The following is a 12,729-nucleotide window of genomic DNA, read 5'->3' on the forward strand; positions in this document are numbered from 1 at the left end:
CCGACTACCACGTAGGCATAGAAGGGACAGCCCCGCGTCAAAACTGATGGCGACCAGAAAGCATGTGACGTTGGGCCGACACACCTCCGGCCGGTGATTGGTGCACCGATTGGAAAAAATCCACCATCCAGCAGACGAGGGAAGAGTATAAGAGGCCACTCTTCCGCTCACCCAGGGAGAAGGATCTCTTATGACATGTGCGCGTCGCTTCTCCCCAATACCCGTTATTTGTACCCATCACTCACTCACTCACTCACTCACTCACACACACACACACACACACACACACACACACACACTCTCTCTCTCTCTCTCTCTGTCTCTGTGTGTGTGCGTGTGTTTGTTCTCTGTTCCAGATGATTCGGATCCAAACGAGGCCGTTGCTCGCTGAACACATACGCGGCATTGCCTGACAGCACGAGAAAGCCCTCACGCTTCCGGGAAGCTAAGACACGCCCCCAGAAGAACTCTGCAATGCCAGCCGCACGCAAACCCACACATACACACACACCTCCTCACCCCTAAAAGGAAAAAACTAAGAAAATAAAAGCAAACTTTCCTGACTACCTGACAAATGGTCTCCTGAGTGTCTGTGCTCCGCCCCTTATGGGCTATTTCCCTACACTGGTATTGTCAAAAACTTAACAAGGACAGGTCAGGATTCTAAAGTGTGTTACCTTTTAGTTCCTAAATTCTGTTTTGTTGAGATCATTTGCATTTCACTGCTGCTTTTAAACCCTGCAGTTCACACAATGTGTATTTAGTTTGTGTCCCAGGTGCAATCTGTGTGATTAGTTACAATGTTTAAGTAAATTTCACAGTAATTTCAGACACACTGCAGTGGCATCAAGTCATGTTTCATTCTGCAGCTTCTCACATATGTACATCTGACCCAGAGACTCTGTAACAAATCATGTGAGCATTGAAAAGAAACAATCTTCCTCCTCAGGACATTGATGATGAACCTAAAACTTCTGCTTCAGTCTCACTATTAGAGAATGTGTCTTACTGAGGAGCAGGTCATGTGACTCTCAGAGAGATGATCTTACCTCAGTTTCTCCAGTTTACAGCGAGGATTCTCCAGTACAGCAGAGAGACTCTTCACTCCTGAGTTACTGATTTTATTAGAGGACAGATCCAGTTCTCTCAGGTGTGAGGGGTTTGATCTCAGAGCTGAAGTCAGATCAGCACAGCCTTTACTTGAGACACCACACTTATGCAACCTGTAGAAAGACACAATGACACACTCTTTATCAACCGATTTTTATCCTGGTTTAAGACTTACTTTAAAGATAATGTCAGAGACCACCAATGTGTTTGTACAAGGATTTTATTCTTCAAAATGATGACATGAGGATTTAACATGAGGCCTGTTTATTCTAATTAACAATGTAATTACAAATGATCATATTGAGTGTTAAATTTAGTTTCTCTCATCTGTTATGTGTGTTATTAAACTATCAGCAGCTGAAGCTGAACAGAGAACAACAGACTGACAATGAACTTTAATCAGAGAGAGAGAGAGAGAGAGAGAGAGATAAACGTTTGATTTTCACACACCTTTATTTATATTTACATTGTTGAAACAGTGTGTTTAATTTGTGTCCCAGGTGCAGTTTTTGTGATTTGTTACAATGGTTTAGTAAATTTCACAATAATTTCAGATACATTGCAGTCACATCGAGTCAAGTTTTGTGCTGCAACTTCTCACATACATCAGCCCTAATTCTAGCTACTATAAGAGGCTTTAATACTGCCTCAGGTTCTGCTACACCTTCTCCTTTCAATTTAATTTTTCATTTTACCCAAATGACCAGCTTTGCTTCTCCCACCAAGAAATTATTTAAAGCAATTTGTTTCCCATCTGAGGCAATGTATTTAGGATCAAAAAGAGCCAAGACATTTTTCATTGAAAACTCTGCTGAACTCTCTTACTCACCTTTCTAAAATCTGAAACAACCCTCCTAACCTAAAAGTATCAAAACAAATGGTCTACTGACTCAAAAAAGGGCATACTTTCTCTACAGTAAGGTCAATATGTGTCTGTTTGTAGCCCGGTGAACAATCCTCCATTGGAGATCTGCAGTGTGTTTCTCTATAGGAGGTTTGTACAGGGACCTCCAGCAACCCTAACCCTAACCCTAACGAGTCTGGCTAGAATATATCTGAGCACTTTGTCTCCTTACAGACTTTTGGTCTGGTGTAGTGAGATACCTTCACATAAATGGTGTATAATGCTTTTTTGGAAATTTTTCAAAGCCTTTCGATTCAGGAGTTCTGAAGCTCTGGAGAAAAGGAAGGAAGCTCAGGAGCGAACTTTACTCTGGCTCCTCATTTACTGCTGCTGAAACCTGAAAATTTTCATGATGTTCTATGTGCCGTTCAGCAAATTAATTTTCCTCTATGTTTCATCTGAAGACTCCCTCCATTATTCTCTTATTAATCCTTGTTGACGTGAGTCCTGACAGGTTGCATATTTCCTCTGAACTTTTTTAATCAGCACCAGCCCAGAAGAAATCGATTAACTTTTGTAGTTCCTGAACAACACTTTCTCGCCGACCCAGTACATTCATTTTGTGCTATAATGCAGAAGCAGCCAGATTGTTCATGACCAATACTGCACCTCTATATGATAGCCGAGACCACCGAGACAACCGGTCACACATTTCTCTCCACCATACCCTCCCATTTTTATTTTTTTTTGCATGTATTGCTCTATTCCTAGATATACCTCTAACATCTTTAGTCTAATCTTCCCGAATTTATTCCTCCCTGTAAGCATGGCAGGGGCTCTTTCATGCCAATCTCCTGTTTAATATACTTTACTCTTTTCACAGTTTACTTTAGCTGATGAGTCCTTTTCATAATTGTTTAAAACTTTTGTAAGGTTCAATACGTCTTTATCACTTCTTATAAAAACTGGAACATTGAAAAAATGATTTCCCTATTTTTTTTTAAATCTTCTACAAGAAATGTCTCAATTTCTTCCTCAGTTGGCATAGCAAAGGCTCAATAGCCAAAGAGTACAACTTCCCTGATAATGGATAGCCTTGCCTTATAGCCCTACCTTTAACAATGCAGAAGCATCATTACATAAAAGTTTAATCCATGTAATAAAATTCTTACAGAGATCAAATTCTTTTAACAATGCACTGCAAAAACCATGGAGCACTGATGCTTTTTATTATTATTATTATTATTATTATTATTATTATTATTATTATTATTATTATTATTATTATTATTGCATATTACCAAACATAACATCAAGAGAAACTATTATGCAGTCAGCATTGCATAACTTCCATCTCAGGGTTAAAATAAGAAGATACAGAAAAAGTAAACAAATACAAATACAATTAAATTGCCAGAGTATTAAATAACAAAACAAAAAAAAATAATGAAGGATAAGGTGCCGTTTATCTAGCAACTTTGAATTTGTAGATAATATTACAAGCCCTGGAAGCCTTTTTGTTTTTACATTTATACAAAGTATTGCAGTACTGTTTAACCCTCATCCTACCGACTGGGGTACCTGCAGAACCTGAGGTGTGCTTTTTTCATATCTCACAGGTGCTTTTTTCTATAATTCCAGTTTTTCATGGCTTTGTCAATCAATTTGTTCCTAATGATTTCATATAATTGTTTTCAGTTTTTGTTTTAATTAGTGCTTTTTAAAAATACCAAAACACTCATTTCCTATGCACTTTTAATAAATGGAACTATTTATTCAGTTCATGTTACCCATAAGTCTTAATTTAAAGTACCACAAACTATCAGAGGGGATAGGGGCATTCTGTCAGTCATTTTGAAGGAGACAGACACAGATGCAGCAGACACAGATGCCTATATCATCAGGATGGGGAGCTTCGCAGGTTGGATCTTTTCAGAATATGGCCAACAGCTCCGGATCTACCCAAGACAGCTGGGGCATGCCCTGGTCATGCCACACATGAAGAGTAGAGCTGATACTGCCATGCTCCAAGCCCCAATTCGAGCAGAAATGACCATCAATTGGAGTGAGGAAAACTCCACCTGCTGCTGTGGATGTCCAACAATAGGCTGGAAAATCTACTTGAAAAAGGTTTAGTCATTGCTCCCGAACCACAGACAGGAAGATAGCAAATGTTTGCTCCTCTTGTCACATGCCAGTATGCCCTGAGCATAGCACGAGCCAAATCGTGTGCTATAACTGCCTGTAGCGTGTGGTGTTGATAGTTCAATGTAAACACCATTCATTTTAAGTACAAATTGAAAAACCTCAGTCTGAGTTACATTTATTCAACATTTATTTTGATAGGGGGTCATACTGAGACCAAGGTCTCTATCTACTTTTGTATTGAAAAACAAATAAGATTTTTTAAAAATTTTGAAGTTTGAATGACTATGAGTTTACTTCAATTATTTTATATTGGGGTCAAAATGACTCACTTGGTTTCACCATATAAATATAACACAAATAATGTTTATTTGAAATTACTGAAAATTGAATGATACCAGAATCAAAGGATGTTAAATGAGCTTTTAAATATTAATGTGGACTGTACTTGGTATAAAAGGTGCGATTTGTATTAAAGGAAAGTGTCTATTTTTGATTTTACACAATATGCAAATTAGCTGTAACTTAAGTACAGTTAAGTACAGTACATTATCCTAAAATAATAATAATCTGTTTGGGGTTTTTTTCCAGATAGCATTAATTACATAACTAATAATATTTCAAGAAAAATAAGTTAACATTTTGCTATGATGATTGTTTATTACAACAGTAGTTTATTCTTGGGGACCCCAGTGTCACGATTCCCCCTTGAAGCAGCGTGCTCGAAGCGCGAATGCGCGAGCACCTGCTTTTCCGCTGTGACCGTAGGGACATCGGGACACGTGGGTTTTGTTTATGTTTGTCATGTCTCCTCCCTGTTCCGTCATTGGCTGGGAAGTCACGTGTGTCCGGATTACCCTCAACTGTTAGCAGTTGCGAGGGTAATCATGTCCGCATATATACCGCGCGCTTCCCAGCACACAACGCGGAAGATTAAGTGAGTAAGTAAGTAAATAATACGAAGTGAATGTTTAGCGTTAGTGTAATTCGAGTCATAGTCATAGTCATAGTCAGTTCGTGCTGGATATCCGCTTCCAGTTAATCGTCTTAGTTCGTGTCTTGTTTTGTGTAACGACCTAGATTCCTGCCTTGCCCAGTGTATGCCTGTTTGCCAATCGCCTGACCTCTTGCATGTTTATGGATTACGTCTTGGATTTGTCTGCCTGTCTGTCGTCAAAATAAACACTGTTCACCCTGCGCTTGCATCTGCTGTATCTCTGCTTCGTCACGATGTGTGACAGAATCTTCCGCCGAAACATGGATGCAGCAGGAGAACGGAGGAGACGCGGAACTCGGAAGTCGACGCCAACCGTCCCCGCTATGGACTCCGTCCACTTCCCACAGTGGACATTTATGGAGCTTCCGGACCCATTTTTCGGTGCCCCAGAGTATTTCCTGGTAGACTGTCAATACTACTTCGCCAGTCTGTTAGACCCTAAGCCAGAGGAGAAGCAATGGCTCCGATTTATGTGGTCCCGGTTCTTTGGACCGGCCCGTCAATGGGTTCAGCTCAAACTGGAGAAGCACTGTAGGAACCTGGATGGTGTAGAACAGTTTGTGGGGGATTTCATGTTGTGATTCGGGAGTCCGGAGGTGAAGGAGGAGCTAGAACAACTTCTCAGGGGTGTAAGTCTGGAAGGCGAACCTGCCCTGCCGTTTACCCACTACTACAGGCAACGTCATACAGAGCTCAACCCTGAGATCCAAGCCAAGCCTCCAGTCAGGAAAGTCCAGGTCCCTGAGATCCAGGTCAAGTCTCACGTCCCTGAGCTCCAGGTCCAGCCTCCAGTCCCTGAGCTCCAGGTCCAGCCTCCAGTCCCTGAGCTCCAGGTCCAGCCTCCAGTCCCTGAGCTCCAGGTCCAGCCTCCAGTCCCTGAGCTCCCGTTCAAGGCTGCTGACACGCACAGCCAGGCCCTGCTCACGCCACAGGCTGCTGATATGCCCAGCCAAGCTCTGCTCACGCCACAGTCCGCCGACACGCACCGCCAAGCTCCGCTCACACCACAGTCCGCCGACACGCACCGCCAAGCTCCGCTCACGCCACAGTCCGCCTCGCAACACAGCCAGCAGAGTAACCTGAGCATCTGGGGCTTTCCACTGCAGGGGAGGCACACCTTGCTGCGCAGTCCAGAGGTGAAGGCTGGCCCAGAAATTTTTTTTGGGGGGGCAATGAGGACAGCAGAGCTCCAGCCTGAGGCCTACGGGGAGGTCTCAGCTGTGGAGCTCTCACCTGAGGTCAACATGGCGACCTCAGAGGGACAGGCCGAGGAGGCTGTCCCGCTGCCATGCACGGCCGAGGAGGCTGTCCCGCTGCCATGCACAGCCGAGGAGGCTGTCCCGCTGCCCTGCACGGCCGAGGAGGCTGTCCCGCTGCCATGCACAGCCGAGGAGGCTGTCCCGCTGCCCTGCACAGCCGAGGAGGCTGTCCCGCTGCCCTGTTCAGCTGTGGACGCCGCTCAGCCTCCCCGTTCAGCTGTGGACGCCGCTCAGCCTCCCCGTTCAGCTGTGGACGCCGCTCAGCCTCCCCGTTCAGCTGTGGACGCCGCTCAGCCTCCCCGTTCAGCTGTGGACGCCGCTCAGCCTCCCCGTTCAGCTGTGGACGCCGCTCAGCCTCCCCGTTCAGCTGAGGACGCCGCTCAGCCCGCCTGTTCAGCTGAGGACGCCGCTCAGCCCGCCTGTTCAGCTGAGGACGCCGCTCAGCCCGCCTGTTCAGCTGAGGATGCCGCTCAGCCCGCCTGTTCAGCTGAGGACGCCGCTCAGCCTTCCTGCTCCATGGCAGATAGCGTTCCCCCCTTCTGCTTCGAGGAGACCCACGTTCCTCTCCCTGGCCTTACAGGGGACTTCGCTCTGCCTCCCCGTCCAGCTGAGGTCGTCGCTCTGCTTCCCTACGCCGCCAAGAACACCGTGCCGTTTCCTGGCTCTGCTCGGGACATCCAACCCAGGGGGCCGGGGCCGCCAATGAAGATGGATGACTCATGGCACTCCGGGAGGAGTGCCTTTAGGGGGGGTTCTGTCACGATTCCCCCTTGAAGCAGCGTGCTCGAAGCGCGAATGCGCGAACACCTGCTTTTCCGCTGTGACCGTAGGGACATCGGGACACATGGGTTTTGTTTGTTTGTCATGTCTCCTCCCTGTTCCGTCATTGGCTGGGAAGTCACGTGTGTCCGGATTACCCTCAGCTGTTAGCAGTTGCGAGGGTAATCATGTCCGCATATATACCGCGCGCTTCCCAGCACACAACGCGGAAGATTAAGTGAGTAAGTAAGTAAATAATACGAAGTGAATGTTTAGCGTTAGTGTAATTCGAGTCATAGTCATAGTCATAGTCAGTTCGTGCTGGATATCCGCTTCCAGTTAATCGTCTTAGTTCGTGTCTTGTTTTGTGTAACGACCTAGATTCCTGCCTTGCCCAGTGTATGCCTGTTTGCCAATCGCCTGACCTCTTGCATGTTTATGGATTACGTCTTGGATCACGTTTTGGATTTGTCTGCCTGTCTGTCGTCAAAATAAACACTGTTCACCCTGTGCTTGCATCCGCTGTATCTCTGCTTCGTCACGGTTTGTGACACCCAGTCAATAGTCCTTGTATATTATATGTTTGTAGTATGAGGGTTAAATTCATTAATAATATGGGGGGGATGGCTTATGTGAAAAAAGTGTGTGTGTGTGTGTGTGTATAAAGATATATATTTTTGCTTGTATCTTACACATTTGTAAGTCGCTTTGGATAAAAGCGTCTGCTAAATGAATAAATGTAAATATATGCACACACACACACACACACACACACACACACACACACACACACACACACACACACACACACACAGTATCTCACAAAAGTGAGTACACCCCTCACATTTTTATAAATATTTGATTTTTTTGGCAACTTTTGTTGCCAGCGGTTTAGACATGAATGGCTGTGTGTTGAGTTATTTTGAGGGGACAGCAAATTTACACTGTTAAACAAGCTGTACACGCACTACTTTACATTGTAGTAAAGTGGCATTTCTTCAGTGTTGACACATGAAAACATATTACCAAATATTTAAAAAAATGTGAGTGGTGTACTCATTTTTTGTGAGATACTGTATATGTATGTGTGTGTATGTATATGTGTGTGTGTGTATATATATATATATATCTATATCTATATCTAATATATATATATAGATATAGATATAGAGATATAGATATAGATATATATATATATATATATATATATAGATATAGATATATATATATATATATAGATATCATAGATATAGAGATATAGATATACAGTGAGGGAAAAAAGTATTTGACCCCCTCTCAATCAGAAAGATTTCTGGCTCCCAGGTGTCTTTTATACAGGTAACGAGCTGAGATTAGGAGCACACTGTTAAAGGGAGTGCTCCTAATATCAGTTTGTTACCTGTATAAAAGACACCTGTCCACAGAAGCAATCAATCATTCAGATTCCAAACTCTCCACCATGGCCAAGACCAAAGAGCTCTCCAAGGATGTCAGGGACAAGACTGTAGACCTACACAAGTCTGGAATGGGCTACAAGACCATTGCCAAGCAGCTTGGTGAGAAGGGGACAACAGTTGGTGCGATTATTCGCAAATGGAAGAAGCACAAAAGAACTGTCAATCTCCCTCGGCCTGGGGCTCCATGCAGGATCTCACCTCGTGGAGTTGCATTGATCATGAGAACAGTGAGGAATCAGCCCAGAACTACACGGGAGGATCTTGTCAATGATCTCAAGGCAGCTGGGACCATAGTCACCAAGAAAACAATTGGTAACACACTACGCCGTGAAGGACTGAAATCCTGCAGCGCGCACAAGGTCCGCTGCTCAAGAAAGCACATATACATGCCCGTCTGAAGTTTGCCAATGAACATCTGAATGATTCAGAGGACAACTGGGTGAAAGTGTTGTGGTCAGATGAGACCAAAATGGAGCTCTTTGGAATCAACTCAACTCGACGTGTTTGGAGAAGGAGGAATGCTGCCTATGACCCCTGGAACACCATCCCCACCGTCAAACATGGAGGTGGAAACATTATGCTTTGGGGTTTTTTTCTGCTAAGGGGACAGGACAACTTCACCGCATCAAAGGGACGATGGACGGGGCCATGTACCGTCAAATCTTGGGTGAAAACCTCCTTCCCTCAGACAGGGCATTGAAAATGGGTCGTGGATGGGTATTCCAGCATGACAATGACCCAAAACACACGGCCAAGGCAACAAAGGAGTGGCTCAAGAAGAAGCACATTAAGGTCCTGGAGTGACCTAGCCAGTCTCCAGACCTTAATCCCATAGAAAATCTGTGGAGAGAGCTGAAGGTTCGAGTTGCCAAGCGTCAGCCTCGAAACCTTAATGATTTGGAGAAGATCTGCAAAGAGGAGTGGGACAAAATCCCCCCTGAGATGTGTGCAAACCTGGTGGCCAACTACAAGAAACGTCTGACCTCTGTGATTGCCAACAAGGGTTTTTAAACCAAGTACTAAGTCATGTTTTGCAGAGGGGGTCAAATACTTATTTCCCTCATTAAAATGCAAATCAATTTATAACATTTTTGACGTGCGTTTTTCTGGATTTTTTTGCTGTTATTCTGTCTCTCACTGTTCAAATACAACTACCATTAAAATTATAGAATGATCATTTCTTTGTCAGTGGGCAAACGTACAAAATCAGCAGGGGATCAAATACTTTTTTCCCTCACTGTAGATATATATATATATATATATATATATATATATATATATATATATAGATATATAGATATATATATAGATATCATAGATATAGATATATAGATATATATATATAGATATATATAGATATAGATATATATAGATATCATAGATATAGATATCATATATATAGATATATATATATATATATAGATATAGATATATATAGATATATATAGATATCATAGATATAGATATATAGATATAGATATCATATATATATATATATATATATATATATATATATATAGATAGATAGATAGATAGATAGATAGATAGATAGATATCTATATATCTATATCTTCCCCACTAAAACTAGCTATTGAATACTATATGTTTTATCATTTTCTAAGTTGGGAAATGTGTTCCACATATTATCATTATTTTTTTAATATTGTGTAATTCAATTAATTTTGAATACATTATTTAATGTATCATAACTTATCTCTAGGCCTCCATTATCTTTCAAATTACATGGTACCTCTTTTCTCAAATAATGTGGTTTCCTTTTCTAAATAAAGTCAAAAAGTAATTTGTCTACATTTTTTAACAACTTTAGAAGTTATATCAAGTGATAAGGAAACATAAACTGATCTGGAGATTCCTTCAGCCTTGGACAAAAGGATCTTCCCCTAACAAATCCCTTTGTAACCACATATTTAATCTTTTGTTGGTTTGTTAAATGATTGAGTCAAAATTTAAATCCCTGCACATATTCTCATCTTTACATATATTTGCTGCAAGATAAGTCACATTGTTTTTGATTGCAATACCACATATATCTGATAAATTACAGTTTCAGATTTTCAAGGGAAAAAGGACCGATTTAGTCATTCATTTGTAATCCTGATATAGCTGAAACATCTTTAATACAATTAACAGCTTCATGAACTTAATTTTCATCTTTCAAAAACAGTGTTGTGTCATCTGCAAACTGAAACAACTTAAACTGTTTTCCCAAAGCTGTAATACCTTTAAAATATTCTTTCCTTAAATGAAGAGCCATTATTTGGGTTGCTAACAAAAATATAAGGGGAGAAATTGGACAACCTTTTCTTATCCCTCTGCCAAGTTGTTTAAATACCCAATACAGTCCTTAACTTCATCTAGTTTTATTTCTTCATCACAGAATAATTTGAAGTCATTACTCATGGTTTTAGTAATGACCTCAAAACACTATCCAAAATGCATTCAAATCAGAGTAAACTAAATTAGAGGTGTCGAGACATTTATAAAATTGAGTACCATGTTGGAATATCTCCATATGACCCTCAGACACTGTATTGTTTATTAGTAGTTTGTTTACTGTTGACATTCTCTCAATTTCTTTTTTCTAAATAAAAAAAAGCATTCTTTTCCCCCTTGTTCTAGCCATGTATTCCTTGATCTTTTAAATGCTCCCTGTGTTTCCCTTCATGAATAGACTCTAAATTTGTAGACTTGGGGAGTTAAATTCCCATTACTAGAAAGCTCCATATTTTTTTTTGTAATTCTACATTCTTTTTGTCTTTTATCAAAAGCAATTACTTTCCCCACTGAAATGGCTAAATTCCTAATTTCATATTTAGTAAGCTCCCAATATTTTCCAAAGATATTCATTACTTTAGTCCAATACGCATCAATAATTATTCATTTTCTAAGAGCATCTTATACGAGTTTAAATTTGGTTGTATAATTTCTATTTATCTTAATTGCTATGCCATTATGATCTGTTAAGACAGGCAGTTCTATAGAAACAGACTGAACACAATCTTCTAGTGTGTCTGAAATTAAGAAATAATCAATACGTGACTGTTTAGATTGATCTTTATTACTCCATGTATACATAATTTGGTTTGGATTTTTGTAATGCCAAATATCTATTAACCCAATGCATGAACATTCATTTTTTATTTCACAAGTAGCATTGTTTTTTGGTGGCCATCTATTTAATATTTCATTATTTACATAATTAAAATCCCCTCACCATATAATTTTAGCAGACAGGAATTTGTTCTTTATCTGTATAAATTTTGATTCAATGTTTACCAAAAGTATAACATTTTGTTGTTTGTTATTGGTGGCATATGAGTTCACAAAAAAAATGGGACTGATAAATGCTTACTTGCAATGTTATCAATCTTCCAGAATTATCTCTCTCATGGCTAAGAACATGGCTTTTAAATTTTCCTTTGAGTATTATTGTAACCCCTGCTGACAGTATAGCAACCATGTGCAAACCAAATGTCATTTCCCCAAATTTTCAGCATTAATTGAAGAATTCAAAACAATTCATTTTGTTTTGTTAGTGTTCAATATGTAAACTAGTAGGGTCAACTAATTTCTACTGTTAATTTCCTTTGCAAAAATACATTCTGCATTTATATTTTAACAATATGTATAGCTACAGCAACAGCAACAGAATCAATTAACTTTAATCTATTAATAAAATTTTGCTTTAACAAGTTTGTGATAGCAATATAAGGGGATACTACATGGGTGCGTTCTTTTAATCCAGATGAATATAGATTATAGCTTTACATTAGGTTGCACGAACTTCTTTGTTTTTGTAATCGAGTCTTATTACCAACAAAATGTGTTCATTTTCCTTCTTTCTGCACCTTCTCCACAAGTGGCCCTAATTTTATGTGTGCCTCTTTGTCTGCTGTGGCCAGATCTTCTTTAAAGCAGAGATTGTTGGTAAAAAAAAAAAAAACTTATTTGAGTCTTTGAGGATTCTACACCATGTCCCTTGCAGACCTGGAAAGGAACCTGAACATTGGTCTCAGGGTACTGCTCTTCAAATCCCGAAGCCTACCAATCCTGTGTACTACATCTATGGCATCAATTACAATACTGTGCTGCACCTCTGGGAGAACTTCTGTGCATAGGCTTTTCACGATTACTTTG

At 40.7% G+C, this 12,729-nt stretch overlaps 1 protein-coding gene across 4 annotated transcripts in view; it reads right to left on the reverse strand.

Moving 5' to 3' along the window:
* LOC108279528 (NACHT, LRR and PYD domains-containing protein 12) overlaps positions 1-12,729 on the reverse strand; it is a 120,126-nt gene that overhangs the window by 15,479 nt on the left and 91,918 nt on the right. For all 4 annotated transcript variants that reach the window (XM_053688333.1, XM_053688332.1, XM_053688331.1 and 1 more), the window contains one exon: positions 1,050-1,223. In XM_053688333.1, coding sequence (XP_053544308.1) covers positions 1,050-1,223 — 174 coding nt within the window. The remainder of the gene's footprint in view (positions 1-1,049; positions 1,224-12,729) is intronic.

The sequence above is a fragment of the Ictalurus punctatus genome, chromosome 19 (genome assembly GCF_001660625.3).
Source record: "Ictalurus punctatus breed USDA103 chromosome 19, Coco_2.0, whole genome shotgun sequence".
NCBI classification, from domain to species: domain Eukaryota; kingdom Metazoa; phylum Chordata; class Actinopteri; order Siluriformes; family Ictaluridae; genus Ictalurus; species Ictalurus punctatus.